This window comes from Penicillium samsonianum (assembly GCF_028829775.1).
Source record: "Penicillium samsonianum strain IBT 33392 chromosome Unknown utg000003l_segment0_segment0, whole genome shotgun sequence".
Taxonomy (NCBI): Eukaryota; Fungi; Ascomycota; class Eurotiomycetes; order Eurotiales; family Aspergillaceae; genus Penicillium; species Penicillium samsonianum.
Window position 1 is genome coordinate 2317567 of NW_026643261.1, and position 20720 is coordinate 2338286.

At 47.6% G+C, this 20720-nt stretch overlaps 12 protein-coding genes across 12 annotated transcripts; 4 read left to right on the forward strand and 8 right to left on the reverse strand.

Moving 5' to 3' along the window:
* Positions 1-450: 450 nt before the first annotated feature.
* N7471_004468 (uncharacterized protein) lies at positions 451-1134 on the forward strand (the record flags this gene model as incomplete). The annotated part of the gene is made up of 4 exons (XM_057277187.1): positions 451-522; positions 562-688; positions 745-781; positions 831-1134. 4 exons carry the CDS (start codon positions 451-453, stop codon positions 1132-1134), a joined length of 540 nt encoding a protein of 179 aa, XP_057136797.1.
* A 1072-nt stretch (positions 1135-2206) lies between these two features.
* N7471_004469 (uncharacterized protein) lies at positions 2207-3331 on the reverse strand (the record flags this gene model as incomplete). Its single annotated transcript, XM_057277188.1, has 2 exons — positions 2207-2712; positions 2767-3331. The coding sequence occupies 2 exons, from the start codon at positions 3329-3331 to the stop codon at positions 2207-2209; spliced, it is 1071 nt and encodes a 356-aa protein (XP_057136798.1).
* Positions 3332-3602: 271 nt separating this feature from the next.
* N7471_004470 (uncharacterized protein) lies at positions 3603-4184 on the forward strand (the record flags this gene model as incomplete). Its single annotated transcript, XM_057277189.1, has 3 exons — positions 3603-3728; positions 3785-3820; positions 3876-4184. 3 exons carry the CDS (start codon positions 3603-3605, stop codon positions 4182-4184), a joined length of 471 nt encoding a protein of 156 aa, XP_057136799.1.
* A 1595-nt stretch (positions 4185-5779) lies between these two features.
* On the forward strand, positions 5780-6871 carry N7471_004471 (uncharacterized protein; the record flags this gene model as incomplete). Its single annotated transcript, XM_057277190.1, has 1 exon — positions 5780-6871. The coding sequence occupies one exon, from the start codon at positions 5780-5782 to the stop codon at positions 6869-6871; it is 1092 nt and encodes a 363-aa protein (XP_057136800.1).
* A 174-nt stretch (positions 6872-7045) lies between these two features.
* Positions 7046-7432, reverse strand: N7471_004472 (uncharacterized protein; the record flags this gene model as incomplete). The annotated part of the gene is made up of 1 exon (XM_057277191.1): positions 7046-7432. One exon carries the CDS (start codon positions 7430-7432, stop codon positions 7046-7048), a length of 387 nt encoding a protein of 128 aa, XP_057136801.1.
* A 23-nt stretch (positions 7433-7455) lies between these two features.
* On the reverse strand, positions 7456-9225 carry N7471_004473 (DNA topoisomerase type IA domain 2; the record flags this gene model as incomplete). The annotated part of the gene is made up of 7 exons (XM_057277192.1): positions 7456-7834; positions 7885-8021; positions 8068-8390; positions 8439-8608; positions 8657-8835; positions 8886-9086; positions 9139-9225. 7 exons carry the CDS (start codon positions 9223-9225, stop codon positions 7456-7458), a joined length of 1476 nt encoding a protein of 491 aa, XP_057136802.1.
* A 266-nt stretch (positions 9226-9491) lies between these two features.
* N7471_004474 (DUF1295 domain protein) lies at positions 9492-10602 on the forward strand (the record flags this gene model as incomplete). The annotated part of the gene is made up of 2 exons (XM_057277193.1): positions 9492-9860; positions 9916-10602. 2 exons carry the CDS (start codon positions 9492-9494, stop codon positions 10600-10602), a joined length of 1056 nt encoding a protein of 351 aa, XP_057136803.1.
* An 844-nt stretch (positions 10603-11446) lies between these two features.
* On the reverse strand, positions 11447-11872 carry N7471_004475 (uncharacterized protein; the record flags this gene model as incomplete). Its single annotated transcript, XM_057277194.1, has 1 exon — positions 11447-11872. One exon carries the CDS (start codon positions 11870-11872, stop codon positions 11447-11449), a length of 426 nt encoding a protein of 141 aa, XP_057136804.1.
* A 540-nt stretch (positions 11873-12412) lies between these two features.
* On the reverse strand, positions 12413-15675 carry N7471_004476 (ATP-dependent metallopeptidase FtsH/Yme1/Tma family protein). The gene is made up of 2 exons (XM_057277195.1): positions 13598-15675; positions 12413-13535 (listed from the first exon to the last, which is right to left on the reverse strand). Exons 1-2 carry the CDS (start codon positions 15531-15533, stop codon positions 12745-12747), a joined length of 2727 nt encoding a protein of 908 aa, XP_057136805.1. The 5' UTR covers positions 15534-15675; the 3' UTR covers positions 12413-12744.
* A 458-nt stretch (positions 15676-16133) lies between these two features.
* On the reverse strand, positions 16134-16325 carry N7471_004477 (transcriptional regulator family TF; the record flags this gene model as incomplete). Its single annotated transcript, XM_057277196.1, has 1 exon — positions 16134-16325. One exon carries the CDS (start codon positions 16323-16325, stop codon positions 16134-16136), a length of 192 nt encoding a protein of 63 aa, XP_057136806.1.
* Positions 16326-16336: 11 nt separating this feature from the next.
* On the reverse strand, positions 16337-19404 carry N7471_004478 (Zn(II)2Cys6 transcription factor; the record flags this gene model as incomplete). Its single annotated transcript, XM_057277197.1, has 7 exons — positions 18902-19404; positions 18721-18848; positions 18293-18654; positions 17745-18241; positions 17517-17692; positions 16894-17457; positions 16337-16844 (listed from the first exon to the last, which is right to left on the reverse strand). Exons 1-7 carry the CDS (start codon positions 19076-19078, stop codon positions 16337-16339), a joined length of 2412 nt encoding a protein of 803 aa, XP_057136807.1. The 5' UTR covers positions 19079-19404.
* Positions 19405-19567: 163 nt separating this feature from the next.
* Positions 19568-20667, reverse strand: pam18 (putative mitochondrial DnaJ chaperone (Tim14)). Its single transcript, XM_057277198.1, has 4 exons — positions 20581-20667; positions 20446-20519; positions 20332-20385; positions 19568-20272 (listed from the first exon to the last, which is right to left on the reverse strand). Exons 1-4 carry the CDS (start codon positions 20629-20631, stop codon positions 20134-20136), a joined length of 318 nt encoding a protein of 105 aa, XP_057136808.1. The 5' UTR covers positions 20632-20667; the 3' UTR covers positions 19568-20133.
* Positions 20668-20720: the final 53 nt, after the last annotated feature.

A 20720-nucleotide genomic window follows, 5' to 3' on the forward strand; every position in this document is an offset into this window, starting at 1 on the left:
TATGCTTTTTCCCCCTTTTCTGCCGTCTAGCTAACAAATTGAAAAGGGGGAGAAAATATCTATGAAAACAGACATCTAAAAGGTCTAACTGAGAAGACCAACTGAGAAGAATCTGAGAAGACCACAAAAAAGACCACAAAAAAGACATCTGAAAGGACTACCTCAGAAGACTACCTGAGAAGACTACTAAAAAATGCTCGACAAGACCGCATAAGCGGCCGACTATTCTTGTATATTATATAGCAAGAAGCCGAACTTTCCAAGGTTGAAGTTGTATACTTGTTAGTCGGCCTAGCACTTCCAGCCAAACTCTCGGCCTCTGAAAATCCCCAGAGTACGCGTTTCTCAGCCTCATTATGGCTAGGTTTTATAAATGCTCGATCGAGGACTTCCGGTAGTGTGGTTTCATACACTAGTCCGTTTCGTAGAGCGTGAACAAGAAGCCAAATGATGGGACAGACGTGCTGGCTTTCCGTCTCGCAGCGGTCTCAAATAGAAAACCACATCATTGCGGGCGTCTTTGTGCCCTTTTATGCTCTCTAGTGTGATAACCGCTCGAAGATTGCGGATGTCGGCAGTCTGCCCATCAATGGCAAGCTGGATGTGACGAAACTGCAAGCATTCGAAATTCTTATATCTAGCGGAAAGCGCCACATCTCCGGACCGGTACCCAAGCGTAGCAACCACCGTGACTGAAAGGCACTTGGCGGCGATAACATCCCAGCTAACGCACCTCTTCTTCAGGCAATGCTCGAGGAACGCTCGAACCATTCGGGATAGCGTGACAAAGCCGATCCGGATACGCTTTCTTCAACTGCCTTCTGCCTTAGCCCCGGGGCTCTTTCATACGTGATCACCACCTATCGGAATGACGACTGTTATGGCGAGTCTAAGAGTGTCAATGTGTGGGACAACACATGCAGAGGTACCAACATCTTTGCGACCAAGTCAGTTCGAGTCGATACGTACGGAGGTCGTCACCAGAAAGCCACCTTTTTCACAGCCAACGGATGCGGCGCTGCTGTGAGCGCAAGGTACGCTTGGTGGGCGGATGGCGGAGACAGCACATTTGTGAAGGTCAAGTGCCTGAAATTTGATCGTGAAATTCATGCCTACGGCTCTGTTTCGTCCTAGAATCCGACGCCCATGTAAGTTGTTACATCCTTAAATGTTGCCACGAGAGTGAGAAAATGCTTATATTGCTATAATATAACAAGGCTTGCCATCAATCTGTATCTTTTGTTACGACATCTGAGAGTGTCGTTATACTAGGGATAGACTGGACTTACACCTCACCGTCTTTTTGGTTCCTTTATGGGCGCGTGGCGGTTATAAGGAATGAATATTTCCTCGGTTTATACAGAAGACTGCGTAGAAGACACAATATCACTTTCCTTAATGTGTGGAGCATCTTTGAATCAACACTTCTATAATCAGCTCTGTAGGCAAATCAGCCTTTCAAAATGCGTTAATATCATTCCTTTTCAATAGAGCACGAAGGTTAGACCTCTATAAATGTCCTTTCCTCAAGCACTTCGGAAATTAGCGGCCGTAGCAAAATTTAGATAGTGGAACGTACAGCGCTGTAGGACCCTTTCCTGTGCGAGCAAAATGGGCCGAAGCCTTTACGCATCCGTCGCCAGTTCAATGGTGAGAATTGCAAATCGAACGCTTGTAATTCTATAGACATCTGACTTGTAATTTGAAGCTGTCGTCGAGCCGGCCCTGTGCAGCCTGAACATTCCCCCAGCCCATGTACAATTTTTCATTTCTATATCATTAGGGTTGTAGCAAGTAACAAGGTGACACAAAGAAGGAATAATCGCTCTGACCAAGCTTTGTTTGTATGACGGTTCTTCAATGCAATTTCGAAGATATGCAAGCTATAAGTTGGCTTACAGAGCTAGATGTACGGTCATTGGTGGCGATGATCTTGGAAAATAACCTGTCAAATTATTACTCGATTTGGTATTTCGCTAACAAAATGATATGATTCAAGCATATATTCACCCATTTTTTACTCAAGGACAGCTAGCATTGTAATTATGTGCCGCCGATTGAAAGATCAGGGTTAGGTACTCGGTAAATGGTGGATATCAAATTGTCAGGAAGAGAAATGGGCGTACATTGCTCGGCAAACTCCCAGAGTAAATGATCAATTAGTAGTAGTCAAGAAAAGAGTCAGGATTCATCTATTCTTGTTCACTCAGGGTCGCATGCGGTATGGATTTCTGTCACGGCGGCCCATGAAGCTGAAGTACCAGGTCGGCTCGCCGTGGCTGATGCGGCAGGTTTTGTCATACACGTATCTTGTCGTGCCGAGATTCCAGTACTCAGAATTCTCGTCTGGATGATTCTGCATGCAATCCAAGCATAGACCATCAAAGTAGCTCTCCACCTGTCTTCGTGCATGCTCCACTGTCCGTTTCCAGGAGTGGGAGCATGCCTCGCACCTCTGCATTGATAATGGATCGCTGTTTGCCATCTGGTCGTCATCGAAGCTCTCTAGTCGATCGAGAATATCACGGACCGAGTTCTTGTGAATGTCACTATCCAGCGGCCTGACCCCGATTCTATGTAGTTCTCTCATGTAGAAAAAGATGTTTCGCGCTGCACAGGCACAACGAGCATGATCGATAGCCACATTTACATCTTCAAAAAGCGATCTTTGGAGAATTGTTCGGAGCCGCCCTCTAGCTGCGTTTAGTTGCTCTTTTTGCGAGTTAGAACCATTTGATCTTAAAGCTGTGAGTGGTGTCAACTTACGCATGACGATAGCGGGCATATGCATCGGCTCGAATGATGGCGAGTCTGTCGGGGCCATTTCTGTGATATGACCCGGGGTGATGTAGACGAGTCTCTTTGAAATATGCTGGAATGCTTTTGCATGATCAAAGAAATGGCAGGGAAATAGCAGCTGGCGGTTGAAATCCCAATTTTCCCATCTTGCGGGTTTGTTCTTGTCAATCCATTTGATCCATCGTACGAACCAGCCCATCAGCTTCTTGGGATCCAGCAGGTACTTGTTGCAGGCCTTGATTGTGTACCAGACATCTGCGACCGAGACAGAATCTGGCTCGATGTCGACTCCATGAATCGACCCTAACATCACTTCCATGCCTTTGATTGTGTCGCCTCTGAGAGTGGGCTTGTGATTTTCGGCTCTTTCCCACTGAGATGCGAACATGCTTTGAAAGTATGCACTGCTTTCAATCAATTTTGAGCGATCAACGTGAAATAAGGCCGTCTTGGTTTGGTATTCTTCGTTCTCGCTCGGCTCTTCAATGACAATGAGTGTCACATCACTCGGGGTTGCGAACACGAAGTCCATGTTGGTTATGAGAGCTGAGGAGCAAATAACGAGTAGAGTCGAGATAGTTGAAGGCAGAGTCTGTGTGTGTGTGTGTGGAGAGAGAGAGAGAGAGAGAGAGAGAATGGTTGAAGTAGGAGGAGAAGAGGTGATGTCGAAGAGGGAAAGAGATAAGTTGGTAATAAGGAAGGAGCTACCCAGAGCATCTCAACAACCTCTCTTCTCTCCAGTGCTTTCCTCTTCATCCTCTCTTCCATCAGAAACAAACTCTCAGATCGAAACAGACTTTACAATGTCTCTCCCCGATCCTTTACTAGACAGGTATAACTGTCCCGCCTTCTTAAGAAACTGCGATGCGTACAGAGAGTACCTCATCAAGACTGATACCCGGGATCTCAAGCTCCCACCTTACACGACCGTAAGTCTATATGAGGGAGAATCAACCTCGGAAATTTTTACTAATTGTGTTAACAGAACTCTGCTGGTCAAATCATTGTGTACCATGGTGAGGTATTTTGTCGTGTACCGAGCTGTTCACACCAACATGTCAGTGCATCTTCTATAGTTACCAAGGGCCTCCGAGTTGGTTATTAATCGAACGCAGATCCCTATCTCGGCCACAACAAATCTCCATCAACACATCATAAGACATGGGGTTCAACTCGCGACGAATACCTCGGGCCGATTGACCCAGGCCAAGAAAGATGCTGCCATCAAGTGGTACATCTCCCTGCTGGAGGCCGAAAAGGATGATGACCATGAGAACGGCAATGAGGATAGCGACGAGGACGAGGACGAGGAGGGCAATCTGGAGGACAACGATGAGGAGTATGCTGAGGACGACGATGAAGACTATGATGAAGATGATGATTGAGGACGATGGTGGAAATGCTGGGGCACAATAAAGTCTTCCTCTTGGCAGATGTTGCCGCACATGCACTGACCTTGCAAGTTATTTTACCACAGAATAAAGTGGATAAACCATTCAGACCTACACGTAATTAAAATAGGAAGTGAGGCTCTGACCTTGGGAGGACAGGTGCCATTGGCCTTCACGAGTCTCGTAGAGGGGTCATACAACAAATCATAGAGGTTATAGTGCATAAATACGCATGTACCACGTATTTTGATATGCAGGACATGACGAGTCCATGAGATACATAGTTCAATGTGATAAGAGAATATACGAAGTCAAATATCCCAACTATTGTTGAGAGAGGCCCCGGGTCAACTGATTCAGAATAAATTGTGACAAGCTTGGCTTGTAGGCAGATAACCTGGAGCTTAATTACTAGACTAACTAGTGATGTCCTTGTGGTGACCTCAACAATCTGAGACTCTGTTCCAATTTCAAATTCCGGTAGTCTTACCTTACCAACATTTAGATTTTATTGATAGCCGGCCATTGTGTCGACAGCACGAGCTGGTGATTTACCAGCACCTCCCAGTATAGGAATTGCGCCTTTTATTTATCTGGACTCTATAAAGTTGACATGTTTCATTTATATTATACAACTTCTAGTGGTAAAACAGACACGTGTTAGAACACAAGCGCGAAAAACAGCTCTTGACGTCTGTCAAGTTTCATGTTCATCTTCTAAACATACAGATAATAAATATGGCTAGCTGTATAAGAAACTTCTTTGAAAGATTCACCCATGCCGTTATTGTCAGCTTGATCTGATGTCATAAGTTAATCAATATTAATACTCTATGGTATGAATATGGGTTTATGCTGGTTAAACAGAGCATTAAGATCGTTCACTTGTACACTAGAAGATTCACATTTTAAAACGTACATATACATACATAGGAACTAGTGTAATGCTTTTGTTGTTTGCTTTGAACATTTTCCTAGGTCACAACTTACCTATTCCTTTCAGTACGATCAAAAGGATTGATAGTTGAGAAAAGCCCCTAGTATTGAGGAGACTAGTTTGAAAGCTGCCTGGCATGTTTTTTGATTCTCTTTGTGCTGGTATTAGTGAATGAATTTTCTTTGAGCTCATTGTCGTGTGTGCTCAGACAAAGCTTTGATTATCTTAGAAAATATGAGGTTTACCTCAACATCATTGGATATGATCAAATCTACTGATATTTTTAGATGAACCATATACCTAGGTAGCCATATAGCTACGGTAAGACTAAAGTGGGATGGATATAAGTGGGAGAGACCCAAAAATTTAGCTAAATATAAACCAGAAGCCCAAACGGACAAAACAAAGAAAAAAGAATGTTAGACATAATGTAACTGTCAAACAATCACCAATGAGTGAAAAAAATGAATATTTATTCAAGTTTGAATACATGGAAACACCGGTCATTGAAGGTGAATTGAACAAAGAGTTGTGTATTCATTGTTGCATTTTCGCCATCTTCATGGTATATTTAAGCTCTCAAGACACCGAGAAAGACGGGGAGTCCCTTGAGTCTCTTGAAACCCACTGATCTGATATAAAAATCAGAACGATGTTCGACCAACTGATGCTGGGAGCCGTTTTTGCCGGCCTCAGCAGCATTGGCATCTGGCATTCTATTCCGTTGACCGGAGTCACTCCTTCCAACTCTTTCTTTTGGCGCAGTCTCAGCTCCTTGGAAATTGCATATTCCATTCACGGATTGCGCAAAGTCCACCCTTTGGTCTTCCCCCATGACGATGCAATCTCAGAATACGACCTCCTTCTGCAACTTTCTCTCGATGCTCAACAGTACGAAAATGCCAGGCTGGCCCTGGAACACTCGGCTGAAGCAGTATCACTACACGTCAACATCCCAGGAGTTACAGCGACAATGTTAGCCCCGAGTGCGACAGCGATGCCAACCTCGCTCTATTTGAACGACGGCTCGGCAGCTGAGCGTAGTTACGAGGAGCTGCAGCAATCCAACCCAGCCCCGAATAACACGCTGTATTTCACTGTCATGGCTACTCTCGTTTTGGTTATTCTTACAATGCAGATAATGGGCTTTGGGGTGACGAATAGCATCAAACAGCACATCGAGGACATGCAATACGATTATTTTGACCGAATGAGCAGCGTGCAAGAACAATTCGGTACCTTGATGTTAGAGATCCGACAGTTCCGAAGAGAAAATGAACAAGTACGGCCTGTGTTCGTTCACCTGGCGGAGTCTATCACAAACTCCTCGGCCGACCTCCAACATTGTCTGTTGCATATTGTTGGGGTGATGGAAAACAAATATACGTCCGGGATGATTGACATTGAATCCAAGCTGGACGAGGTCAGTCAGCAACACCAGAATCTGATGAGAAATACTGAAAGTTTCCCTCAGATTCCGAGACAGTTGGCTTGGCTTAACATACTAATGGCGAAGAACATGTCCAACAACCTACCCGAGGGAGTACACATGGAACAACCCAATTCGGATTTCAGCAAGAGCCCTAGCACCGAGCAGACCAATGGAGCTTCCAACTACAACACGGCAGAGCAACCCGATGGAATTCCCACGTTCGAGGGAGCTATGGGTCTTAAGAATGGGAAAGCAGGATTAGGTCAGCGCAATGGTCAGCGCAATGGTCAGCGCAATGATCAGGCGACCTAGGACATGTGAAGATTCATTTCGTATCTGTATAGGGGCTTTTATGGCCTGATTCTCTTTTTTTTCTTTGAATGAGTGCAAATTTAATTGAAGCCAAGTGGGCTGGAGACAGAAAAGTTCAACCATTTGAATATTTCATTATGATTATAGATAATGCCTTTTGTAAGTGACTGACAATCATGACGTGGTTTCTTCAACAAGATATTTACGACAGGCAGTCTTCAGCATGTTGATGCGTCTCTGTGTGTGAATGAAGACTTCTCGGTACATATCCAGACTCTGCTGAACGACCTCTTGTCGAGTTTTGGTGCCTGAGCAGATCTCAACCATTCTCAATTCCATCTCCTTGCGAAGGAACGGCTTGCTGAGAGACACACTATTAGGGAGACCCTCGACAACATTGTCATACCCCTCCACAAGGGCAACACCTAAACGGGTCGGAATGAATTCCTGCACTGAGCTGCGGCCACTGCCTCGTTGGTTTATGGCGACGTATTCACGTTCTTTGATCTTGGCAATATGCTCCGCCATCGTAGCATCTGTACCAATTCCGTTGGCATCCATCAGGCCAATGAGCTCGGGCTCAGTCAGATAGTTCGGAGCAGTTGTTTTGCCTTCGAAAATATTGGCTTCTGTGGGCTCAAAGAGCTCCCCCGTTCAAAGTTGGGAAGTTGCTGGCTGCTTTCCCACTTATCGTAGACGTATACATCCAAGTAGTTTCTCTCCAACACGATAAGACCATTGGTGTGGAAAAATTCGTCGCCATATTGAATTTCAACCTCTGTGCTCTGGCCCTTCGCATCATCAGAACAGCAGGCGAGGAATCGACGGGCAACAAATTCATAGACCTTCTTTTCATTGGCATTCAATTGATTCGGTGAAACCCAGCTGACAGGATGAATAGGTGGATGGGCCTTGTCATTGTGGCGACCAGAGCGAGGAGTCCTGAACTTGCCATCAATAAGTCTAGATGGGCATTAGTCTTGTATTATGAAAGGCAAGTCCAATAAGCTTACTCTCGAGCGTATTGACCCCACGAGGTGTCGGGGTATTGCTTTTCGACCAATTTCTTCAGGTCGATTGCTTTGTCAAACTGGTCTGTCTCAGTTCTGGGATAGCTGATGAATCCCTTGGTGTAAAGTGCTTCTGCTACCTTTGAGCTTGTTAGATATCATCCAATATGAGAGTGGACTTCTTACCTTCATAATAGTTTGACTGTCCAAACGAAGAAATCGACTGCCCATCATCTGTAGGTCTACCGTGGTCAAGGGCAACGGCCGCCATTTGCTTGTAGGCTTCTGGTTCACTTTGGTGACTTTGGCTTGTTTTGCAACCAAACACCGCTCTAACATCATCGTAACAACTGCTCGGTCAAATAAATGTACCCGCTTCCAGAGAAAGTTGACCTTTTTGCCTTCGCGGCTGAGTATGACCTTGATGCCCCAAAATACTTCTGGCTTGAAATTTTTGACTCTCAAGTATCGGTCGACAACGAATCCCAAAGTAGGAAATTGGCAGGATCCTAACTCGTTAATTTCTTTACTTATATATTTAATGACGGACAGCTTACCATAGCTAATGACCTTTTCCTTCAAGGCTGCCACCACTGTTTGTAGTTGTAGAGTCTGTAGGCGGGTGAATGCAGCGCCGATTCGAAGATCCAACTCAATTCTGGCAGCTACAGCACTGGCCTGATATTCGTCGAGATTGACTGGTTCTAGAGCAGCCCGACGAACATGGCTATCCTTGGATTAGTTTGAGTAGACACAAAAAATCAACATTACTTACGCGCTTTCCGTGTTGCTGAACTTGGCTCGCTTAACCTCGATCCGAGCATTTCCTGCTATTGCCTGATTACGGACCTCGGAACCGATATGCTCACCTTCGCGATCACAATCAGTCCAAATAAATAGTGCTTTCGCATACTTGGCTTGATTCCGGATGTTATCCGCAATTGGTAGCTTGTCCTAGTGAAGACATCAGCATGCAGTCAAGACAGGTACTGGAATTTGCCAACCTTATCAACAGTCTCTTGCACAGGAGCCTCGAATAATGATCCTGGAGGGCAGGACATCCAGCCTTTGTACTGACGGTCAAAGTCTAAGCCAGTCAGATGGCCCACTACGCTGGTCATGGTGACCGAGCAGTTGCCCCAGGCACCACCAAAATTGAATTCAAATTCATAGTTCTTCACATATTGATTCCCACGAATCGCATGCTATGCTCAATGTTAGCTGGATTCGTCAAAATTCTTTAAAAGGGAAACCCACTGTTTGAAAAGCACCTCCGGATAAGTGAGTGGCCACTGCGCGAGCAATGGCAGGCTTCTCAGCCACACATAGGATTTTGCGAGCCATGACTAGCCCCAATCTAGATCACATGGGGTTCATAGTGGTGGCGGCCTTGAATGTCCTGATGTCGATCACATCTTGTTCTGGATGACTCGGACGCGAAGAGATGAGATGCCTGAGACGCGCTCTGGAGCCTGAGGCATATACGCCCTTTTTAGACACGCTATTCCCAATCGGGCAATTTCTGGGCAACATACCCGTCCAACTCCACCTGAGCAAACGCTTTTGTTTTCCTTTTCCCCTGCGGCATATTTTGCTCCTATAGTATAGCCATGGCATCTTTACCACTTCCCCGCGTGGAGTCCCTTTTGGATTACACTTCATTTCAGCTCACCGTTCTCCCCTACCTGGCCCAGCTGCAATGGCTGCCCGACAGCTTGCGCGAAGCTGGTAGCGATGTGTATAGCTTGCGAGCTGTCTATCTAGCTACCAACCCCCTCGTCTCTGCGCTTGCTTTCGGTGGAGTTCTGGCTGGTCTGTTCTTTATTGCAGCCGAGATCAACCGGAACTATTCACAAGTAGACCGGTTTTGGAGCATTCTCCCCGCGTTATATAACGTGCATTTCGCCCTATGGGCTCGTTTGTCCGGCATCCAGACCCAGACTTTGGATACAATCGCTGTCATCAGTGTTCTGTGGAGTGTAAGTTGGCTTTTCTTTCGAGTCTCTACATGTGCTGACTCAAATTATGGGATAGGTTCGCTTGACTTTCAACTACTGGCGCAAAGGAGGATACTCGATTGGCTCGGAAGATTACCGCTGGCAGATCTTGCGCTCTAAAGCGAACAATAGCTTTGTTTTCACGATCTTCAACCTTGGATTCATTGCAGTGGCCCAGTCGCTCCTGCTCCTTCTCGTCACCGCTCCGACCTACATCTTTGTTGTCGCCGCATACAACCAAGGACCCGAAACCTTTGGCCTTCCTGACCTGGCCTTCTCCCGTGCTGCTTTTTTCTTCATTATTATTGAATTCTTCGCCGATGGTCAGCAGTGGAAGTTCCAGTCTGCCAAGAAGGAGTACCAAACCAATGCGCGTATTCCCGAGCCCTACAAGGACCAGTTTTCCGCTGAAGATCTTGAGCGGGGCTTTGTTGTCAGCGGCCTCTGGTCTTGGTCGCGACACCCCAACTTCGTTGCCGAACAGGCCTTTTGGTTGACCATGTATTTGTGGTCCTGCTACCGCACCGAGACTTACTTCAACTGGACTGGTCTTGGCGCTTTGGGGTATCTTGCTATCTTCCAAGGAAGCGTACGTCTAACTGAGTCTATCACTGCTGGCAAGTACCCAGAGTACAGCGACTACCAGGCCCGCGTTGGCAGGTTTATCCCTCGCCTGTCTGTCAAGGCGAAGAATACCAAGAAGACTAGCAAGAGGAACACTTAATGTGTTGGTTGATGTATAAGCAAAGTATGAAGACAATCTATAACAGAGGGGTGGACATGTTTTTGCTGTGATTTTCTGCACTTTCTCCGCATCTTACCTCAAACTATCGATTTTGACACAATGCACACTATTTTTAATATGCTCAGGCACTAATCACTTATTACAATGAACTGGAAACATAAGATATCTATTAACCGAACTCCTAAAGACATGGTCACGCACTACAATCCTTTGTGTAACGAGCAGCTTGTATGCGACGTGCCTGTTCTGCCTCGATGATGGGGAAGAGTCCTCTGAAAGTGCTTATTGCAACATTCATTCTCTCTTTATCTTCGAATTTCCCCACCAACTTAGAGACCCAGTACTCCCACTCCGGGCCAAGATTCACCAGGATGAACTGGCACCATAGCCATTCGTTTATCTCCACCCCCTCTCAAGTGGTTGCGGTTCTTTGCACGGTCTTTCCCCCCGTCGCCACCATCTTTCTCTCCGCGGTTACATTGAATTACTCGGCTGCACAACACCATCTTCTTTATGTATTCTTTCAGTGACGCGCATTTGTCATAACTGATACCCATGATATCGCGTAAGCCCTTGACTGAACGCATCTTCACGGGAACGTCTCTCCCATATGTCCTCTCCAGAAATTGCCATGCTTCCTGTGCATCTAATGCATCTAGAGCACATAGTTCCAGCCGTATGGACTGTGACACGTTGCTGAAAACCATCATCCAAAGATTCAGAATGGACTGGATGCGTTGTGTGCTCAAGCTGCTGTGCGTCGGCACCTCAAGATGATCAGCATTGGTGATCCACAATCCGCCGCACTGCTAAAGCTTCTTCCTCATCCGGTCCGCCCAATCCTTGTAGTTCCCAGGGCCGACGAGCGTTTCTTCCAAACGGTCCGGGCTGTAGAATCGGGATCTAGTGTCGCGCGAAAGCTGATAGGGCTGTTCCGTTGTATCCCAATATTGTGAGACTGCTCTAGTGTTATCGTCCTGTATGGAAAAGCATAGGTGGCTGGGGCTAGGGTCTGTCTGCTTTCAGATGCAGCAGTCCTGCTTGATGCGCCACTAAAAACCAAAGCACTGCCGGGTTGGAAACAGCTGGGATGCTTTCTTCTCGCTGGATCATGCCAAACACGATCGAATGCGCGGATTGCATCGCTCGTCCACTCCGTCTCGACTTTCGGGCTGCTTTTGTCGGAACTTGTGTCGTCACAGAGTAGATCCCGACCATTCTCGTCTCGAAGTTCAGGGATGCGCGGCATCTTTGATGAATCAGGATCCCAGTCTGAAGTTCTGAAAGATGAACTATGACCCGAGGACAGGAAAATGCTGATTTAATCGGCGTTCTGGGTGTTGGTGTTTTTACATAGGGCATAATGCTCTTGTATGAAGTTAGCCGCAGGGTTTGGGGGGATTGAACTATATTGCTAATGGATTGAGTACCATAAATGTGTTCTTGATCAGTCTTTAGCTCTTTCATCATAGACGTCATCTTCATAGCTGGTCCGTTTGTCCTCTTTGCCTTGAGTCTCTTTGCTTTGTGGGGTTGTATGCACTGCCAGTATGCACTAGGCTTTGCATTCGCAATGAAGAAGTCTTGGATTGGGCCGACTTCCTCAGAAGAGTGTTTTGAAGACATACCTCAAAGGGAATAATTGAGGATATAAAGCGCAAGACAGCCACATGCCTTGGATGTGTCATTGCTATCAAAGAAGATTTAGATGACTTACTAGCCAATGAGTCTGATACAACGTTATTCGCTGAGTTTTAGGACAATCGTTCAACAATATTTACGCGTAAGAGACATTAACTTCCAATCTAAGACATGTTTCAAAATAACTCCCTATTATACACTCAGTACAAGTTGTACAGATCCAACTGGACACGAAGATGGACAGAGGGGACAAATAAGAGAGAAAATAAAAAAAAGAAATGATCTTCTTATTGAGCACGGTGGAGGGAAGGAAGAAAGGTGTTGTGGATGAGAGTGGACAAAAAGAGAAGATGAGAGAGGAGAAGAAACGGGAGATGCAATCGATAAATACAAAAAGAAGAGAGGCTAGGGTGATATCATGCCTCCCAAAATTGAACCAAAACCAAACCACAAGGATGCAAAGAAACACAATCCCCTAATCTATGAAGGAGGGATAGGTGTCTCGTCCCGGCCGTCCTTACCAGAGGTTTGATCGGGGCTCTGGTAGTCCGGTGGGGCAATGATCTGGCCGCCCTTGCCATCGAAGTACTTGGCGAACTCGCCAGACTCGGCGTAGGGGCGCGGGCCAAGGAGACGAATGAGGTCGTCACGTCCAAGAACCTCCTTAGAAAGAAGCTCCTCGGCAACAATAACAAGCTCCTCCCGCTTCTCGGTCAGGAGGTCGCGGCACTGCTTGTGGGCCTCTTCGATGATACGGCGCACCTCCATATCAATAGAGCGGGCAGTATCCTCGGAGAAGGGCTTGTGAAGTTGCTGCTGTGCGTCATCCTCGTAGTAGATGTAACCAAGCTTGGACGACATGCCGAACTTAGTCACCATGGCAGTAGCCATGCGAGTGACCTTGTTGAAGTCATCACTAGCACCGCTGGTCACGGTTTCGAAGTGCAGCTCCTCGCTGACACGACCACCCAGAGTCATGGCCATGCGGTCCATCATCTGGTTAACATTCATCAGATATGTGTCGCCGCCAGCCGGGAGGTATTGGGCATATCCCAATGCGCCTTGTCCGCGAGGAATGATTGACACCTTCAGCAACGGGTCAGCCCACTTGAAGTACCAACCGCAGATAGCGTGGCCAGCCTCGTGGTAGGCGACGGTCCGCTTCTCCTCAGGGGAGAGGACAAGGGACTTCTTCTCCAATCCACCAATGACTCGTTCGATGGCTTGCTCGAAATGCTTCATGACCACCTTGTCTGCGTTTTCACGGGCAGCTGCAGGGAGAAATTGTTAGCTTTGATGAAATACCGCGAAGAGATTATGCATAAGAACTTACCAACAAGAGCTGCCTCGTTCACACAGTTGGCGATATCAGCACCAGCGAAACCGGGAGTCAGAGCGGCAAGTCTGCCCTCCATGTACTCCAGGTTCTCGTCGGTGACAATCTTCTTCAAGTAAACACGGAAGATCTGCTTACGACCGTCCATGGTAGGTCTGTCAATAGAGATGTGTCGGTCGAATCGTCCGGGGCGCATGAGAGCCTTGTCAAGAACATCCGGTCGGTTGGTACCAGCCAAGACAACCACTTGCTCAGAGGTGTTGAAACCATCCATCTCAGTGAGAATCTGGTTGAGAGTGCTTTCACGCTCATCGTTTCCACCACCAACGTTCGACTTTGCTCGGGATTTTCCAATAGCATCAATTTCATCAATGAAGATGATGCAGGGGGTGTTCTTCCGGGCATTGGCAAAAAGATCGCGGACACGAGAGGGACCGACACCGACAAACATTTCGACGAACTCAGAACCACTGACACTGTAGAAAGGCACGTTGGATTCACCAGCAGTGGCCTTAGCAAGCAATGTCTTACCAGTACCGGGAGGACCTGAGAGGATGGCACCACGGGGAATCTTTGCACCCAACTTCTCGAACCGCTCGGGTTGCTGGAGGAAGCTAACAAATTCCATGATCTCAACCTTGGCTTCATCCATGCCCGCAACGTCGGAGAACTTGATCTTGATATCAGTCTCGTGGTTGAAGCGTTTGGCACGGCTCTTTCCGATGCCAAAGATTCCACTCTGGCCGCCGGCGCCGCCACCGGCACGCCGGGACATCCAGAAGACACCACCAAGGAAGAGGAGAGTAGGAGCCAATGACATCAAGACGCCGCCCCATGGGGTTTCTTCGTGATAGGCGACTGGAATACGTTCATGCGATGGAATACCGAGTTCATACTGAGCTGCCTCAATCTTCATCTCGAAGCTATCGACAGAACCAATACTGAAGAAGACGTAGGAGGCAGGCTGACCATTTGAATCGGCTTGAGCCGCAGCTTCGCGGTTGAGATCAACGCGAACCTTGGTGTGGTTCAAGACGGTCAATTTCTCCACGAGGCCCTTCTCAAGGTAGTTTGCCCGGAATTCTTGCCAAGTGATTTCTCTGCCACCAGTTTCACCGGGGAAAAAGCTGCGGTAGGCGTAGTATGTGACGAGAGCGGTAACGAAGAACGAAACGGGATCGAAGCGGAACTCGAGGACCTTGCCCATGTTCGGGGGCACCTTGCCCTTCTTGTCGCCTTGTTGCTTCTTCTGTTGTTGCTGGTCCTTCGTGGCACCTTGCTTTTCCTTGGTATCCTTTTCCTCCTTAGGATCCTTGTCTTGCTTGGGATCCTTTGGCGGTTCTGCGCTGGATTGTTGTTCGCCTTCTTTTGCTGGTTGCTGCCCTTGTTGCTCCTTTTCTGAGTCCTTATTGAAGCGGAGGCTGGATTCTTCATCACTGCGTTTTTCAGCGGGAATGCGCATGTCCGCGATACCGCGCTTTGCGTCTTGCTCTGTATAATAAGATTGCACTTGCCACACGAATCGCATCATCTTGATACGATCCATTAATGACGGTGATTGATTCGGATCCATGTGCGCCCTGACTTCCGGTGGAAGTCCATTGCTCATGATGTAGTTTCGGAAGTTGGTACGTTGCGTGACGTCCATATCTACCAGCCATTCATCCACAATTTTCAATTCAGCTTCGGTCAGAACTGACTTCGGCTTCTTTGGGTCATTGTTGGGGCCATCTGATTTGTTGTTCTGGCTGTTGTCGGGGGGTGTCGGACCTTGCGTGGCGTAGCTTCTAGCGCGGCTTGATAAAACCAGAGATGAGAGTCTTGATGTTCGCACACGAACGGAAGCCAGCCCCGTGCGACCGGTATATTCCGCGGCTTTCCTCGAGTAGCGAGCGAGATTGCCTGGCCGTCGGAGCAAGGTAGCCATAGCCATGGTCGAGGAATGGAAGCCCCGAGGGCTACGAGGGCGGGGGTAAAAGGTGGTCAATCGAGTTTAGAGGTAACGGGTGATATCACAATCCATCAAGATTAGGCGTGAGGGGCGGAATTAAGCTGGGAGTTGAGAAGCTCTTGAGGCATCCAGGTCCGAGGTGACGCCGTGTGGTTCCAGTCGGTTCTAAATTTTCGCCGATCCGGCTGAGTCATCAGAAGCGCAGCCCTGGAGGCCCCGGGGCCTCGGGGTCCAACACGGATGGAATTAGCTTAAAGCCGTAAGCACCTTTCAAGGCTGTTGTTTATAAATTCCGTTATTGAATTAAACTATCTAGAATTGATTTGGATTGGAGACCTGTCTGTACATATTCCTATAAATCGGGCCCACCTTTGCGCCATTCGCTACGTAATGTAAACCCATAATTATCCTGGTCCATAGAGACCTCGGGATGGTTTCGAAATAAGAAGAGAAGCGCTTCAATATACAAGAGGTGTGGAGATAATTTCGTGTGGAGAGATAGAGCCGGAAACAATAATCCCACCACCATGAGCTGCATAAAAAGATGGATGAAGGTGACTCTAGTCCATCATACAGTGATGATCACTGCCCAGGCAGCGGCCCACCGGGACCAGCTCCTTCAAAAGGAGGAAAGTTGGTGGACATATCCGCCCAGTCCCACTCAATTGTCATTGGCATCTGCCAGAGATCTTGTGGGACAAATGGCTGCTGAAATGGTGCCATACCGGGGCTGGCACTGAATGGGTGTTGGTCGGAGAATCCAACATTGGGCATTTGATCAGGACTCAACATGTCTGGGAACTCCTGCCCAAGGCCAGACATAGCATGGATATTGCTTGGGAGGTCGGTGGGGAGGCTACTTGTTGGGGGCATTGTAGTTCCCGGGAATGGTCCTCCTGCGCCGGGCGGGGGGCTGCAGCCGTAGGGTTGGTAAAAACGGAGGGAGAGAAGGATGCAGAGGTGGGCGGTGGTTGTGTACGTTTGGCGGAGGGTGAAGTTTCCGACTGTTCTTCGGCTGCGCCTGCAGAGTCTTCTGCATTCTTGCGTTTCTTTCGCGAATGAGACTCTTTTTCGGTTTTGTCCAAAACCACCTTGGCAATTCTCTCAAATTCACCGCAAAGACCTAGCATACGCTTGATGCTGCCATTGGATTCGTCGGAGACTAAGGTAGACAGGAAGCTGACTACCACGCTCATTAATTTAACATCGGATCGAGCACGAGCATCGTTGGGGTTCTGGAGGATGTTGGCGAAAAGAGTTACAAGGGCAGACACCGGGTAGTAGAGAATCAGCCTAATATCAAGTTAGCGGCTGTTTGTTCCCACAATTTGTTGAAACGTACCAAACACAGGCAAAGTCTCCTTGCGGGATATACTTGATCAGATTAATCGATGCTCTGGCAGCAGTGACGCATAGAACTGCCGACAAGAATACCCTAGGGTTCAAGGGCCGTGCATTCAACCCCTGTATGGCATAGTTGGACAGACGGCTTGTCCAATACCCGTGATGAACCGACATCCGATGAATGGTGGTCAAGCAATTGTAGTAGGCAAAATGTAGAACAACCATATGGATGATGAGGGGGGTGTGGGTAGCTTGGATTTCGTGTTCGGGGCGGAAGTCGATAGGAATACTATCTTTCCAGTCTTCCAGCTCCTTGTCAAGCTCACCGATTGTATTGAGCAATTCACCATCTGATTGTTTCGATGCTTTGGCAGAATAAAGTCGCTTGTATACTCTGCTTTCAATAGTGGCGAATTCACACAATGATCGGAATAGGTTGAACTTGCTTCTGCCATCAGATAATGGCACATTTCCAACATTGTCTGGAGGATCTTCGCTTGGCAGCTCGACATTCATATCATCGTCATCTTGTACTGGTGGTCGACCAGAGCGTAGACAAATGCTAAGGAATTGGTCAGTATTCAAAATAAAGGTATAAGGGTATTTGAAAGCGGGTCATACTCTTTGTCAAGAAGATAGGCTATCCAGAAGACTCTCTTCCGCTGCTCAACTTCGACCACATTGAGGCCAAAGCCAGAACCGCGTTTGTGTAGGCCAATGCTGTGGGAAAGTCGAATCGCCGCAGCGACTAGGAAGAAAGCAGGTTGTGGGTTAGGGGTTCCTTGAAGAAAGAGTGACTAGAAGACAACGTTAGAGAAACCTAATGAAATCAGAGTAGGACAACTTTACCATGCCCAATAGCGCTTGCACGCTCAATAGATCGGTATTGCGCATTGTGAGCTCGGTCAGAACTCCCATGGCATTCTTCAAATAAAGCCAAGATCTTTTGTCTTCTTCGTGTGGCACCAAATTACTCATAACCCGAAGCCTGTGGGCAATGGCCAGGACAACATTTATACTTGCCCACCAGCCCGAACCCTCGTAGGGATCGCGCGAGTATTGCCGCTCCACCAAGTGCATGAATGTCGCTTCGTGGAACAGTGGGAACATACAATTGAAGTTTTCAAAGAAGTCCTTGAATAGAGAAAGAGCTTCTTCCTTTGGCGGGAGAGGCTTGAACACACGCCTTGCGAAAATATCGCTAAAGATCTCGGGTTTCCAGTACATCCATTTATTGTCATCGACATATGCTGACGAGATCATGTCCTGGAAGGATGTATCGCCGGTTTTCTCATTGACCCATTGAATGCCCTTTGGGGAGAATATAGAAAATCCAGATGAGGATCCTGTGAAACTGTTAACAAACTAGCCCCAAACAGTTGCACAAAAAAGCCTACCAATATACCGAGTTTCCCCGCAGTTGTTTGTCACCAAAGAACACATCATATCCGACAGTGCCTCGACTTCGGTCTCCGACTTTTGCGATTCTGGTGATGTAGCGGCTGTCAGAGGGCTGGAGGTGGAGTCCATACGAGGTGTGGTTTGGTGGGAGCTTGGGGCCTGTTGAGCTGCAGCTGCTTGAGCCAGGAACATGCTGGAGTTTTTTGCTGCGTTCAACGCATTCGTTCGATCCGCTAGTCGCTTCTCTAATGTTCCGAGATCTGTCTTGCCGCCATCGTCTTCTGACAAAAGACCCGACAAACGCAGCAACGACTCCATCCGGCCGAGTCGGTTTTCAAGGCCTTCGATGTATTTCGCTCTATACAAGAAATTCTCGAGTCAGATATAGAACTCTATATGCCATGAGGTATACAAGTATACATACCCTTTAGGAGGATTCCGTTTCTTTTCCACTTGTGTGAAGATGCATTCCGTTTTGTAGTTGATGCAGTGTGAGCATTTTGGCATTTTCCCATCGCATTTAATCTTCTTCTTCCGACACATATCGCACGCCTGTTTGCTCATTAGATGTGTTCTCAATATCTGCAACGGGTAATGATCCTCACCCTCGCGATCCTCCGTCTCTTCGCATCGTTGGTCTCGTCCCCCGCGCCTAATGACGAATCATCGTACATAGACCCCGCCTGAATCTGAGAATGATCGTAGCTGAAGAGATGTGGTGTCTGGTTCATCATAGTAGGTGGATCAAAGCCCATGCCGTCACCATCCCCCAAGCCATCCATTTTTCGTTTTGAGGGGCAACGGAAACTCCGCGGAGTACTAGGTAGAGGTAATGGCGGTGATTGATAAGTAATGAGCGATACTGCGGGGTGCTGTATCTCGGCGCAAAGCTTTTTTTCCGGCCCTGGGAAAGGAGAGAGGGGGTGCGCTATGGATTATAGAAATGAATGACGCATGGAAGGATAGAACCTTTTTTCGAGTAGAGGGAGGTTGACAATGAATGAGCACAAATACCCAAAGTTTGGGACTTTCGGTAAGAAATGACTCAACCACACGTGAGAATAACCTTGGAAGGGTGCAAATTGATATGTTTCAATATGTCTCAATGGAGGTAAGATGATAAACGCTATACTCCGTACTGAGTTACGCTATACGAGTTGCTGCCTTGAAGATTATTTCGTGGCATGACGGAACCCGTTAAACCCGACCGCCGAGAGAACTCAAAAAGGTGGACGGTCGATTTCGTCCGATCCGGTGAACAGGGGCATTGGCTTCCGTTCAATCTCTTCCAATCCACTCTCTCTTTGCGTCGATCAAAGCCATTTTTCTATCCGTGTAGCATAATCATTCTTGCGGGGGTGTGTGGCGTTCTATATGGGGTAGGACGGATCCAGTATGCCTTGTAACCCTGAGAGCCTTCGGCCTACGTGTTTCTGACTGTCCAGGGGTGACCTTCTTTCAAGGTTATACCTAGGTATTTGGTCATGGATTACTAAAACAGACCGAGATCGACAATTTGGCAGAGGTATGATCTGATATGATGCCGGGGATTGCCGGTTCTCACGTGCTGGATATGTCGGATGGATAGTAATAAAAGTACATTCAACGAAGAGCGGCGATCTCGTAGGGATATGTGAAAACAGTGCATATAATACAACAAGGTTCGTAAAGAGCAGTCTTGTTCCTCCGGTCTTGTAAATGCCAAACCAACGCCACGCTATGTGCCCAAATTATAATGACCAGCTTGTCAATGTCGAGACCTAAATTCTCGCTTTTCCATCGTTGCCCAAAGGTCGTTGCCGGGGAAGAGAGAAGTCAAAGCTGCACCGGCAAAGTCTTAAGCATGTTTGTCGAGGAATTCCTTCGCCTCGTTAATTTTGGTGGCCAGGTATGGACTGCCGCCGCGATCGGGGTGGTTGAGCAACATAAGCTGGCGGTGGTTCTTGCGGATCTTATCCTTGGTCAAAGTTCGTTCACTGAGAAGTATTGTCAGTTCTGGCATATCAAAAGATTCATCGCTAGCATATGCACATACGCAAGTTGTAGAATCAGGGAGGCTTCCCGACGGTTCATGCGCGGTTCGAATCCTCTGCAATACAACGTTAGTCAATATCCCATATAACCGCAAGATAGTGAAATGTCCACGAACCCCTTATAGAATGCCTTTCCGGCAGCGTTTAAGCCTCCCTTGGAGCGGCGGTAGGCGACCAGACCGGCGCGGCCCTGTAGACAATGGGTTAGCCCTGGAGTCCCGTGCTGCTGAACAACGACTGTTTTCACTCACCAAAAAGGCGGTTGTGGCAATGCCAAATCCAATAACAAGAGCAGAGGCCATTTTTTAGATTGAGATGGAGAGGTCGCGAAATGAGATCAAGTCAGTTGGACCGGGGAATGGGCGAAGAGGCGCCGGGATAGAAAAGTCAG

Coding starts and splice junctions, on each gene's coding strand:
- N7471_004476 (XM_057277195.1), bottom strand. CDS start 15,533: ATGGCTATGGCTACCTTGCTCCGACGGCCAGGCAATCTCGCTCGCTAC. Junction 13,536..13,597: donor GAACGAGGCAGCTCTTGTTG/GTAAGTTCTTAT, acceptor TTCTCCCTGCAG/CTGCCCGTGAAAACGCAGAC.
- pam18 (XM_057277198.1), bottom strand. CDS start 20,631: ATGGCCTCTGCTCTTGTTATTGGATTTGGCATTGCCACAACCGCCTTT. Junction 20,520..20,580: donor TTGCCACAACCGCCTTTTTG/GTGAGTGAAAAC, acceptor CATTGTCTACAG/GGCCGCGCCGGTCTGGTCGC. Junction 20,273..20,331: donor TCCCTGATTCTACAACTTGC/GTATGTGCATAT, acceptor AATACTTCTCAG/TGAACGAACTTTGACCAAGG.